Below are 12,102 nucleotides of genomic sequence, written 5' to 3'. Positions count from 1 at the left end.
CTCCCTTGATGCCTAATTCGTGTTTACGTTGTGAACGGTGGCTAAAACTTCTGTTCCTTTCAGTCCGGCAGCTTTTACCACAGCTACTGTTGACTTGTACTTGCAGCACTGGAGTTCTGGGTCATGTTGCTGATGTTGAAATAAGATGTCTTGAGACCCATCAAGGAATTAAAGCTTTTTTTAGGTGCTTTGCGTAGATGGTTTTGGCAACTACAGAGCCAAAAGCAGCAGTCTTACAAATAAGTTTATTTCTGGAACTGTTGTCAGGCTGCAAATTTGGCCAGTCTGGGATTCTCTCTCCACTTTTCTCATTACCTTCTCTTGCCAGAAATCTACCAGAATCACTTAATAACGAGCAAGGACTGACACATTAGACAGATGTCATTAACTGCTTCTATCTAAGTTGAGTGTCTTTGCTACGCTATTGCAGGTTCTCAGACTGCTCCTTCAGGCGCCAAAAGGCAGCCATATATCTAGTGATCTCAGTGCTCCGGCGTGGGAAGTGCAGTCTGCAGTCAGTGCGGTCCACGTGAATCTGGGGGGAAAAAAGTTATCATAGCATGAGTAGTCATGTGCTTTTACTAGCATTAGTAGTAGTATTCCCTCTTGAGAAGAAGAATAGCCTGGAATACTTCTAAGAAATGCCCAAATGACTAAGGAGCCAAGTACTACTTATTTTAGAACAGTTTGCTGTTTCATAGCAGTAGGACTTGGTGAAAAAGGAGACAAATTTCTGAAAAATTCACTTTAAAAGTGATCCTCTTAAAAACAGCATCATGAATCCTGACTCCCCAAATTTAATGCAGTTTCCTGCACTCGGTTTTAGTTGCTTCTTTCCTGCCTGGCAAACCCAACAACCGTTGTCTAAAAGCTTAAAGCTGTGCTCGGCTGCCTGGCTCTAGGCTTGTCACCAATAACTAGGTTACTGGAAGTCTAATATGAGTAGTTATGAAAGACTAATCTTATTTGCAGTTTTTTTGGTAACAGGCCAGAATTAATCAGGCCCTCTTTTGCCTTCCTGGAACCACTAACCTATCTATAAAGGCAGTCATGGTCATGGCTATTGGTTTGTCAGATACGATCATATTTTAGCTTGTTAATAAGATCCCCTTTCCTCCTGATTATTCAGCTTCCCGCAAGTGAATCCTCATTGGTATATTCTGCCTGGGGTGTACTTAGCTGATTATTAAATTTCTGGTTCTGCTTTCAATTTATCTGAAAGATACAGTACAGTTGCACACTTCTCACAGTACTTACGTATGTTGCTTCATATTGCTCACTTTCTCTTGGCTGAATAATTTCATAAGCAGGTTTGAACACATGGCATTTGGAAATATGCTTGGGTTGAATTGTCATTGTATGCATTTTGCATGCAAGTTTTCAGGTGGGGAGTCTGCTGTTTTTGTGTTCACAAGCCTATGTAAGTATGAGAGTCCTCGAAGGCTAAACTTTAAAAGCTTGCTGTCCATGAACACTTCTGCTCTTTCCTAGTCATTCCTGATCTCCATCTTTGTCACAAATTATTTTCTGGCACAAATATCCTTTAATATGATGGGCTGAACCACTCTGAATCCTGCAGAGTTGATTCCTTAAGTACCCTACTCACCAAAGGTGTTGTGTTCCAGCCAATTTCCTGGCTTTCAGTTTGTGGCTCTGAGTATTTCTTTGTTGGCTCCAGTGCTGCATGGTGAATAAGATTCAGGAACTTGGCTGTAGGTTTAAGAGAGACAGACACAAGTGAAAGAAAGTATGCTTTTAAACAAACAAAGGACAAACCAGTCACGTGTGGATGTATGCAAGGAACGGAGATCCGAGATCCTAACCCTGCCCGAGTGATAGCAAGGAGGCCAAGGTTGGAGGCAACCCCTGTGCTTCTGTGAATGATCTTCTAAGAGACTGCAGGGTAACATTTCTGCTCAAACAGATCTTGGTCAGGTTTCAAAATCTGTCCTTCTATGGTATCTTGTTAATTCTATCTTCCTTGTCTACTACATTGTAATACCTTATTTTTCTCATGCCATATCTAATACAACCAGACCTCCACATTAGCTGTCATCTTTCTCAGCTGCCTGAGACCTGCTCCCTCTGTTTTTCCCCTAGTCCTTTACTGCAGCAGGCCAGCTTTAACCTACCATCATGTTTTTAAATAGAGCCTGTAAGAAATAAGGGAGCAGTTGCCGTAAGACTTCCTGTTATTGGTGCTCTAAAGCAGAACTTAGCAGCTATTTCAGCACTGTTTGTCATATGCAGTTGCTAGGTAGAATCTGCAATGACAGGCACCACATATGTATAAAATGTTTCTAGATTTTTCCTCTGAATGAAATTTATGTTCTCAAGCAATATGGTGTAATAAAGATTAAAAAAATCTCATAAAGGCAGGCTTGTACTGACAAAAGTAATAGGCAGGGCCTTAAAATGGAAAAAATACCTTATAGTTAATAAAAATCATGAATATGTTTAACTTTCTTCTACTCTCACCGGGATGTTTCCATGTAGGTCATCTTTGAGACTAGCTGGAATGTTTTAATCTTATTTATTGGTCATTTCCTTATTTAATTATCACAAGCTGTTCGGAGGTTTCTTACCGTCTGCAGGCTCCTCTATATTGTCATGCCAAGACATAGGCTTCCTGGCGACCATGTGAACTGGAGAGAAATGATGGAGATGAATTGCTTTAACGTGTAATTAGCATCACAACTAGGTAAAGGGCATATATCATTGCGAATGTTTTTTTCTGGTTATTCCCCACTTTAAGTTGTTACGGGAAAAACAGCATGTGGTTGAAAGAAAATGAGTTAGAGTGCTGGCAGACGGGTCCCCGTCCCGCCGCAGGAGCTGCGCCTCTCCCGGCTCTGTAGCAGCTCCCGGGCCCTGATCGCCACCGGCGGGGGAGGAGGGGGAGGCCTCTGGGTCCCCGCCCGCTTGGGGGCCGCCTCGCCTCGCCTCGCCCCGCCCCGCCCGCGAGGCCGGCTCACCCCGCCTGAGCGGGTTCACGCCGTACTCCGTGTGCAGCCGCTGGCACTGCAGCTCCCGCCGCACCCGCTCGCAGAAGATCTGGTCCTGGTGCACCGCGTCCGGCGGCTCCTTCTCCCCGCGGAGGGCGGCCATGGCGCCGGGCGGCGTCCCGTGTCCCGGCAACGCCTCACGTGGGGCGGACCGAGGACGCTGATTGGCGGAAACGACGCTCCGCCCCCGCCGCCGACCGTTTCTCCTCTCGCCTTCTATTGGCCGCCGAGTTAAAGCTCCCCCGGCGCTGATTGGCCGCGCCCGCGGGCGGCGGGTTTGAATCGCCGTTGGCCGGCGAGGAGCGGAGCGTGGTGCGGCGCGGCGCGGCCGGGGCGGGCATGGAGGGTGCGGAGCTGCGGTGCACCGTGGCCGTGGAGCAGCCGGTGCCGGGCGCGCAGGGGCCGCGGCGCCGCGTGGTGCGGGACGCGCTGGTGGTGCTGGGCCGCAACGAGCTGCGGGAGCCGGTGCTGCGGGTGATCGGCGGCGGGGCGGCAGCGCCGCTGAGCTTCGCGCTGGGCGGCGGCGCCGTGCGGCTCTTCACGCGCTTCGCGGGCGAGGGCCGGGCCGCGGTGCGGCTGGGCCCGGGCGGCGCCCAGCTGCTGCTCTCCAACTGCCCGCCCGCCGCCCTGCGCCCCTTCCTCCGCCTCCTGCGCCTCAAACTGGCCGCCGGCCCGCGCCGCGCCCCCCCGCGCGGCCCCCGCCTGCTGGACCGGCCGCCGCCGGCCTTCGCCGCCATCAGCCCGCTGCAGGAGCGCGACCTGCCCTGCGGCCGCCGCCGCCGCGGCGACGAGGCGCAGGAGCGGCGCCCGGCCGAGGTGAGTCCGCGGCGGGGGGCGGGCGGCGGCCCTCGGTGCCGGCCTCGCCCTCACGCCGAGTCCGGTCCCGTCCCGTCCCGCAGGTGCCCGGCGCGGGGAGGCGGCCCCCGGCGAGGCTCTCGGCGGAGCAGGACGCGGTGCTGAGCGCGGTACTGAGCGGCAGGAGCGTCTTCTTCACGGGCTGCGCGGGTGAGGGGGCTGGGGGCCGGGGGCCGCGGCCCGCCGCTCCGGGAGGGGGGGCGGCGGTGAAAGGAGTTTCTCTGTCCCCTCCAAGGCACGGGGAAGTCGTACCTGCTGAAGAGGATCGTGGGCTCTCTGCCGCCCAAGAGCACCTATGCCACGGCCAGCACGGGAGTGGCAGCTTGCCACGTCGGCGGCACCACGCTCCATGCCTTCGCAGGTAACGCCGTGCCTTTCTGCCCGAGGAGCAGCCCGGGGCCCCTGGGCAGCAGGGAGCTGAGAGCGTGCTCCCTTCCTAAAGGTGCGGGATGGTTATCGGCTCTGCTTTCTTCCTTTCTCCCAGGGATCGGCTCTGGGAAGGCACCGCTAGAACAATGTATTCAGTTGGCTGAGAGACCTGGAGTGCGTCAGCACTGGCTGGCCTGTCAGCACTTAATTATTGATGAGATCTCCATGGTGGATGGCAAATTCTTTGATAAGCTGGAGGCAGTGGCCAGGTAAGTGATTGTCAGGTTAAGCAACTCTAACAGCAGCTACTTTTTCTAAGTTCCCAGGCTGCTTTCTTCCTCTGATTGTGTGAATGGACACAAGGTAACCACTGGCATAGGACTGGAAGGAAGCTCAAGATCATAGCCAGCATCTGGGCAGACTTTTATAGCTTGAGATCAGTTTTGATCATGTCTCACTCCTCAGTTGTAGCTGTACCAATTGCCATTTCCATCTCTGGAGTCGAGTGTTGTCCTCAGAGTTGTGGGCATGCGTCCATTTGCGCCATGCCCAGTTGTCTTGCTTCCTGGACCAAGCTCCCTGTGTTCACATCCCCTCCAAGTTGGATTTCAGCTTGGGCTCCCTGTGCTTTCTGACTGTATCTCATAGTATAGGAGCTTGCATGGTAAATCAATCAATTCATCCTCATGTGGAAGAGTGAAAATGCATTGCAGTGAATATACAGTAGTGTAACAGCTAGGAAAGTACCAAGACTGACAATGACATCTTGGGGGATGAAGATGTCCAGAAAAAAAATAAATACTGTAGTAGCATTGCTTGATTACTTGAACCCTTCTACAGGAAGAGATGATTTCCTTCAGCTGTGTCAGGTGGTGTGTGTTCAAATATCATAGCAGACCATACAGTAACTTTTGAGACTCTGATTATGACTAGGTCTTGAAGAGCATTCAAAGGCCTTTCCTCCTTTTCAGGGCGGTAAGAAAACGGGATGACCCTTTTGGAGGAATTCAGCTAATCATCTGTGGGGACTTCCTACAGCTACCCCCAGTCTGTAAGGCTAATGAAGAAACCAAGTTCTGCTTCCAGGTACAAAACTATCTCTCAGATAACCCTTGCACTCCAGCTCTGCCAGTTTTTTAACAAGGGAATGATTTTCCAGGCAAAAAGCTGGAGGAAGTGCATCCAGATAAACATGGAACTGACTGAAGTGCGGAGGCAGACCGATAGGACCTTTATCTCACTCCTCAGTGCAGTCCGTCTAGGCAGGTGAGGAGAAACTTGGCTCTTTTGTCCCTGCTCCCTTACTGATGAAGCCGTGGAAAGAGATATTTGTCTTGTTACAGCTGCCTTCCACCAGGAATGTAGCTGGGGCAGTAGCCATAGATGTTTTAGCTAACGTAAGTAGATTTCACATGTGCTGCTCTGGTAAGGAAGACCCTTTCTAGGGTTAGTCTTCACAACTTTTGCCAAGGAATGCAATGGATGGTGAGCTGGTGATAGCCAGGGCAGAGCTTGAGGCACACACTTATGCTGCTCTCCTACTTAGTGTGGTTACCTCTCTCCACCCTTCTCTCTAGAGGTCTGGGGCTTGCTAGAGCCTAATCTGGTTCTTCCTAGAACCAGCTGTGTGTAAGCTATTGCTGCTCAAGACCTGTTCCTTCTCAGTTTAAACAATACTCCCCTTTTCCTGGTTACCAGGTGCACAGAGGAGGTTGCCAGACTGCTGATGCAGACAGCTACCAACAGGGCTGAGCGTGATGGGATCCTGGCTACTCGGCTCTGCACCCATAAGGATGATGTAGAACTAACTAATGAGAGATGCTTGCAGCAGCTGTCAGGTGAATTTCTTGAAGGAAACTGCTTGTTTCAGGACTACGCTCTGAGTGGATGAAGTGGGGTTACTATAGTGACAGGGAAGGGGGAATTGGCTTTCTTGTGTGTACAACAGCACCAGTCCAAGCTGTGAGTGTTGGAGTAGACCTGCCTAGGCAAAAATTGCACAGCTCTTTGTTTAAAAATCTTCATCCGTTGTTACTTCTCAGTGGGTAATATTCAGATAGCCCAACCTTTCTGTGGGGCAGGGTGGGTTATTAATGCCTTCATACCCCTGGTTCTTCCTTTTCTAGTATCTTAGAAAGACCATGCTCAAATGAGCCACTGCCTGAGTTGTAGTCTCTTCCATTTCTGCCTCCCTATCTGGCTCTGGATTCTTCCTTAGTCCTCTTTGGAAATCTGGTGTTTGCTGCAAGTGAAACTGTCCATACGCTCAAAATGGCAACTGATAAGCTATTTCTTACTGTTGGCCTTCAATTCCCAAACCCTCTAATGCTCTGGGAGGTATGGTGGGAGGAGAGGCAACAGTGAGTCTTCTTGGAAGATGCCTCTTGCATCCTGCTGGTAGGACAGAGCAGAATGGATATTAAAAGCCAGTTCTGGCTGGTGGTGAGGAGGATGGCTCTGAGAAATAAATGCTGAGCCTCCCGCAAACGTTTCGTAGCGTATGTTCAATGGCTGCGATTTGTCATCTCTTTCTTCCTTTAATAGGAGAAGTACATACTTTTGAGGCTTTGGACAGTGACCCAATGCTGGTTAATTTAATTGATGCTCAGTGTCCTGTGGGTTGCAGAGTTGAACTAAAGCTTGGAGCTCAGGTGAGTATGCGCATAGGAAAGACCAGCACACCAAATAGCATAAGGAAAAACAAAGGAATAGCAGATAAACAGATAAATATAGAGCAGATTAAGTATAGAACAGCTGTGCCAAGCAACAAAAGGCTATATTTTTGTATCTTTTCTACTCGGAACCTGATCCGGACAGAGAATTTAAGCTGAGGTACGTGTTCCTTTGACAGTGGTGACCACTATGACTTTAACATGTGTCTTCCACCACAAAGTGGAAGTAAAGTGTACTTGCCTGGAGTATCATCTCCAGCTATAGCAGCCCTCCTGACCTGTAAGAGCATGGTATAGATTGCCAGCTATGTGGCACTGGATACTCTGGTTCCTTGCTATCAGCTAGGGCTATAGTGATGCTTGTCTGTTTGCTTGTTGTGGTAGGCAGCAGGACTGCTGGACCATCTTTGCCCTTAGAGTTCCCGTAAGGGTGCTAGCATCCGAATGGTCCGCACTGGACTGTAAAGCAGCACTGCTTCCTACTGAAAAACCATAGGATTGCTTTTAGCAGCAACATTTTACCTCAGGAAGCTGTTTCTTGGCTGTTCCCAGGATCTTTAGTCCTGTGAACTTGTTGGTGTTCAGGAGATGGAATCTGTTGCCTAGGTCCAAGGTGCTAATGCATGGTTGCAGCTGTGGACAGAAACAGCTCGGGGGAGTAGTGTTCAGCACTGCAGAATCCCATGGCTGGGAATCCTGGGAAGGAAGGGCTGTGAGATGGCTCCAGTCAAATTGGAGGCAGTGCTCTGTTGCTGGGCCATGGCCACATCAGCCTGCTGTACTTATGCTGTTTGCCAAACAGCATAGGTGAAGCTTGCTGAATAGGCTGTAAAGCCAGTGCACTTGAGGGCTTCTTTTACCTTCTAGGTGATGCTGGCTAAGAATCTGGATGTGTCACAAGGGCTGGTGAACGGGGCACGGGGAGTTGTTGTAGGGTTTGAAAGTGAACAGAAAGGTGAGTTAACTCTTTAAGTATATTGTTGACTGCTGGTGACTGTTGTTATTCTCTTTCCTGCTGAAGGAAAACAGGGAGGAGGTCTTCTCTGCAGCAAGAAGTCTGTGGTTCTGATGGGCTGTAACGTCAAGCCCTACATCAGCTGCAGCTATCTGTGAAGTCTCCTGATTTGCTTTCTTTGTTCTCTGCTTATGCATGCTCATTCTCTTTTGCTGTCTGTTTAGCTGAAGCAAATCTTGATATTTTTATCATTTTCCAGAGGATAGTGTTCCCTTATTGGCATTATCAGTAGAGTTGCAGAGAAAATACGTAACTTAGGAATTTTAGGGCTACATTAAGAAGAGTCAGATAAGACTGAGGTGGGAAGGGGAAAGAACTAGTCTTTAGCCTGCTGGCTTTCTGGCCACTGAGTGGTCAGGAAAACATTCCTGTTTCTCTCCTGCTCCTACAGGACTGCCTAAGGTGAGGTTTCTCTGTGGGGTCACACAGGTCATCAAGGTGGAGCGATGGGTCTTCAAAGGGCCATCTGGAGTTTATCTGAGTCGCCAACAGCTGCCCCTAAAACTTGCATGGGCCATTTCCATTCACAAGAGTCAGGTGGGTGTTTTCATACAGATACGATGGTGTAAAAGTCTGTAGATAAGCCTCATCTTTTGGGCAAGCTTTTATTGCTGGTAAAACGAGAGGGGAAAATTAAAAGGCCCTTGTTGCCGGGGAACTCGAGGGCATGTGCATCTCAAGCTGTGGAGAAGGCAGCATCTCTTCTTCTGTTAGCGATGCTTGTCTGTTTGCTTGTTGTGGTAGGCAGCAGGACTGCTGGACCATCTTTGCCCTTAGAGTTCCCGTAAGGGTGCTAGCATCCGAATGGTCCGCACTGGACTGTAAAGCAGCATTGCTTCCTACTGCAGGCTGAGCAGGGCAGTTTCTCCCTGTTAGTCACCAGCATTACTGACCCTGAGGCTTGCTTTGTGTACCTGAGGAAGCTGCAGGAGTCACATCTGCGCTCTCTGGGCTGGACTCTCCTTTCAGGTAGTGTGTTGAGTCTCTTTAATGCAAGTAACGTGGTTCCTGCCTCTCCAGAAGACTTTGTACGCTCTGGTGATAAATTCTTCTCTCAGTAATAGAGCTATGAGTTTGCTGTCACACCACTGTTTAAATCGAGCCATATTGTAAATTCTGTTGCCTCTTGTCTCTTGGTGCAGACAGCTGGCCAGGCCTAGCCTGAACTCTTTCGCAGATGGTCTGCCTGAGGACTGCTTGGGACTGGCTGTTCCTTCAGTTAATTACTAAGACTGAAAATGGCAATTTCTTCACCTGCTATGTTGGATGTGCAGAACACTCTGAACGCCATCCAATGAAAGGCTTATCGGAGTTAGGGGACACTACTGTCTGCTTACAACTTACAGTGGAAAACTGCCCACTTATTTCTACTGATTCCCATTTTTAATCTGTTACTTAGTCACACAACAGACTTCCTCTCTTATCAGATTTGTACACTGAGGACAGTACCTCTGACAGACCCACAGGACAGGTTAGTGTTGATATAGCATAGCTTTCTTTTCTGTTCTGTAACAAACTTCTCCCTGTCCCTTATAGGGCATGTCTTTAGACTGTGTGGAAATCTCCCTCTCTCGTGTCTTTGAAAGTGGACAGGCTTATGTAGCCCTTTCCCGAGCTCGAAGCCTTGCAGGTCTCCGTGTTCTTGATTTTGACCCAAAAGTTGTGAGAGCAGATCCTTCTGTGCTGCGTTTCTACAGACAGCTGAGAAGTCATCAGCTTCTAAAGCAGGTAAAGATAAACCTGTGCTATCAAAGATTGCTTTGTGCAAGGAGGATCAAAGATGTCTGGGCTTGGACGCTCCTCTGTCTTCCTGAGCAAGGCTATTCGAATTAAGACAAGTAACGGCAGGAGAGGGAAGGTGGTGGAGCAGCAGCTCTTGAGGTTTAAAAATTTAAAAAAAAAAAAAAAAAGCATCTGGTGCAATGTTTGGGTAGTATGTCACTCCTTGGCCCTCTGGGTGAAAGGGAGAGTTTGGGATGCTTTGATCCTCATCTTGTAGTAAGGACCAAAGGGGAAGAAGTGGCATACTAGAAGTGTCTTCTCCCTCACTTTCTTTTCTCTCTCTAGGATTCTCTGCACACCCATTCAGGAGCTGATGACAAGGAGAACTGGAAATACAGCTGACAATGCCCTTCTGGTCTCTGTGAGGCATCAGCATAGACTACTATGTGTCAGCAGTCTCACCATTGAGTATATCTCGAATCATAGTGAAGTTGAATTTTTTTTTTTTAAAGTTTGTTTCATCCAGCTGACTCTGGATATATAGAAGTCTCCCTGTACCATGTCTCTGAGAGCTGGGAGGCTTCTGTAGCCCTTTGCTGGGCCTACAGTCTTGAACTTCTGGGTTTCACGTGTGACTCTAGCACAGTAACTAACTAAACAAGGATGCATCTGAGAGACCTTCCTATGGGTTATATCCTGCTTGCCTGGAGGAAAGGCTTCATTTTATTCTTCACATATGTGGATGGTGAAACTTGCCCGCTTTTCTTCAGCGTGTATCCCCAGGTTGAGAGACAAAAAGTTTGTGTCCCTTTTGTCTAGATGGATTGGACCCGTTCAGTGGAGCTGTTGACACAAGAGGAGGCGTGTTCTGGGTACCCAGAACACATGATTGGCTCTCTTGCCAGCAAGGAGCTGCTAGGAGCCAGGCTATCACTGCATGCTATGCTGGGGAGTTCTTGCTAAGTCTTCCAGGTGTTTGACAGCAGGAAGCTTTGTGTAATTCATCCAGAAGCAGAGGGCTGTACATTGCCTGTTATGCTGATACATGTCTTTGTTAACCTGATACATGCAATAATGTGTTTTTTTTAAGAATCTTTTTTTACTTTTTTAAAATCTGGTGCCTCTGTGAGGAGCTGACCCTATTAAAGGGGGGGGACCCTTAGCGGGAGGAGATCTGCACCAGTGGGGCTGGCTGGGCGGCAGTAACTGTTGGGGTGGTCGCTGTGCGGGGGACTGAGGGCAGCCTGTGCCTGCCTGCCGCCCCGCTCCCGGCCTGTTCTCCGGGTGCCTCTCAACTCCTGTCCTCCACCTGCGTTCTTGGATTGAGTTCCTGCTTCTTGTGGTTGTCTACTCATGTTGCGCCTGTCTTCCCCTCGTGCCTCTTCTGCCAGCAATCAGAGGTTGTGGGCAACGTAACTGTCAGGGGCACGGCTGCAGGCAGAGAAGCAGGATGGGCGACCTAAATGTAATGGGTAACTCGGAGCCAGGCAGCTGCAGCCCCTTCCACCCTCCGGGCTGCGCGGTTTTGTTTTCTGTATCGCATGGTTTTGCCCTGTAGGGTTTTCCAGCAGTGTCTCCTCTTGTGCTGCCTGCCTCAGCCTCACTGGGAGCTGCAGTGCTAAGGCCTTGCCAGCTGTCAATCCTGTGTCTGACCTAGCTGCTCTCAGGTCTGGTTGGCCTTTTGCATCACAGTGATCCCTCTCCCTGGCCTGGAGCTGTCTTACAGTGCTGTGTCATCTGCACCTGCGATCCTGGAGGCTCTGCCTCTCCTGGAGGCTGGGGTATGGGACTCTGGTGAGGGGAGAACAGGGGATACAAGGTATGCTGTAAAGGCTGGAAGTTTAGCAAGAGGAGGTGTCAGGATCAGAAAGGCTAGGGAATTTTAAAGTGAGATTTACCATTATGGATTAAAAAAAGTAATAAGAACATGCTAGACACTTCTAGTCATACAGAATATATTGATTTATTAGCAAGTTACATAAAAGGGATGAGATAATGCGGGTTAACATCCTTTAGCATCTTTTTAAAACTTCTGTACTACTGTAAAGATAACATATAGGAAGCCTGATTATGTAAAATGCAAATAAACTCAAAAATAACTGTTGTCTTCTGAAACAGCTGACTTAACTGCAGATTTCATGTATTTAGGGACTGAAATATTTCCAACTGTATGTATCTTTTGGTGCTAATCTGAGGTTTAGGATAAATTCACAGTAAAACTTAAAGCTGGAAAGGGTTATACAACTATTTATAATACAGCTGGAATTAAACATGCAAGAAATGTTGTGGTCACCTTCCCAGAGGTGAAGCAATGGGAACAGAATAGCAGTGGCTTTTGAAGGGCTGGCAGCTGTCCTGAGGCTGAAAAGGGTAAATCTTACAAAATTTTCTTGTAAATTTTGTATGTCCTCACACACTTCTAGCTAGTGTAGGTGTGGGGATGGGAGCTGAGGTAGAAGATTGC

The 12,102-nt window shown here is 49.0% G+C and overlaps 2 protein-coding genes across 3 annotated transcripts; one reads left to right on the top strand and one right to left on the bottom strand.

The window, feature by feature from the left end:
- Nucleotides 1-5: 5 nt before the first annotated feature.
- Nucleotides 6-3,138, bottom strand: CFAP144 (cilia and flagella associated protein 144). Its single transcript, XM_068952804.1, has 4 exons — nucleotides 2,976-3,138; nucleotides 2,586-2,645; nucleotides 1,607-1,710; nucleotides 6-535 (listed from the first exon to the last, which is right to left on the bottom strand). The coding sequence occupies exons 1-4, from the start codon at nucleotides 3,106-3,108 to the stop codon at nucleotides 422-424; spliced, it is 411 nt and encodes a 136-aa protein (XP_068808905.1). The 5' UTR covers nucleotides 3,109-3,138; the 3' UTR covers nucleotides 6-421.
- Nucleotides 3,139-3,344: 206 nt separating this feature from the next.
- On the top strand, nucleotides 3,345-11,750 carry PIF1 (PIF1 5'-to-3' DNA helicase). Of its 2 annotated transcripts, none has more exons than XR_011142584.1 (12): nucleotides 3,345-3,821; nucleotides 3,905-4,010; nucleotides 4,096-4,221; nucleotides 4,345-4,498; nucleotides 5,201-5,315; nucleotides 5,389-5,495; nucleotides 5,928-6,067; nucleotides 6,774-6,880; nucleotides 7,769-7,856; nucleotides 8,346-8,453; nucleotides 9,453-9,644; nucleotides 9,984-11,750. XR_011142584.1 is itself a non-coding variant. In XM_068952797.1 (12 exons), exons 1-12 carry the CDS (start codon nucleotides 3,345-3,347, stop codon nucleotides 10,038-10,040), a joined length of 1,815 nt encoding a protein of 604 aa, XP_068808898.1. In that variant the 3' UTR covers nucleotides 10,041-11,750. The 2 variants fall into 2 exon arrangements, 1 of the variants encoding a protein (XP_068808898.1); XM_068952797.1 differs by having other exon boundaries at nucleotides 8,308-8,453.
- Nucleotides 11,751-12,102: the final 352 nt, after the last annotated feature.

The sequence above is a fragment of the Struthio camelus genome, chromosome 8 (assembly GCF_040807025.1).
Source record: "Struthio camelus isolate bStrCam1 chromosome 8, bStrCam1.hap1, whole genome shotgun sequence".
Classification (NCBI taxonomy): domain Eukaryota; kingdom Metazoa; phylum Chordata; class Aves; order Struthioniformes; family Struthionidae; genus Struthio; species Struthio camelus.
This window is presented reverse-complemented; position numbering and strand designations above follow the sequence as displayed.

What these genes read in the sequence shown, in the direction of transcription:
- PIF1 (XM_068952797.1), top strand. Translation starts at nt 3,345, where the DNA reads ATGGAGGGTGCGGAGCTGCGGTGCACCGTGGCCGTGGAGCAGCCGGTG. An exon ending in CTTCTTCACGGGCTGCGCGG is followed by an intron (nt 4,011 to 4,095) that starts GTGAGGGGGCTG and finishes GTCCCCTCCAAG; the next exon opens with GCACGGGGAAGTCGTACCTG. An exon ending in GTCATCAGCTTCTAAAGCAG is followed by an intron (nt 9,645 to 9,983) that starts GTAAAGATAAAC and finishes TTCTCTCTCTAG; the next exon opens with GATTCTCTGCACACCCATTC.
- CFAP144 (XM_068952804.1), bottom strand. Translation starts at nt 3,108, where the DNA reads ATGGCCGCCCTCCGCGGGGAGAAGGAGCCGCCGGACGCGGTGCACCAG. An exon ending in CGTGAACCCGCTCAGGCGGG is followed by an intron (nt 2,646 to 2,975) that starts GTGAGCCGGCCT and finishes ATTTCTCTCCAG; the next exon opens with TTCACATGGTCGCCAGGAAG. An exon ending in TATAGAGGAGCCTGCAGACG is followed by an intron (nt 1,711 to 2,585) that starts GTAAGAAACCTC and finishes TTAAACCTACAG; the next exon opens with CCAAGTTCCTGAATCTTATT.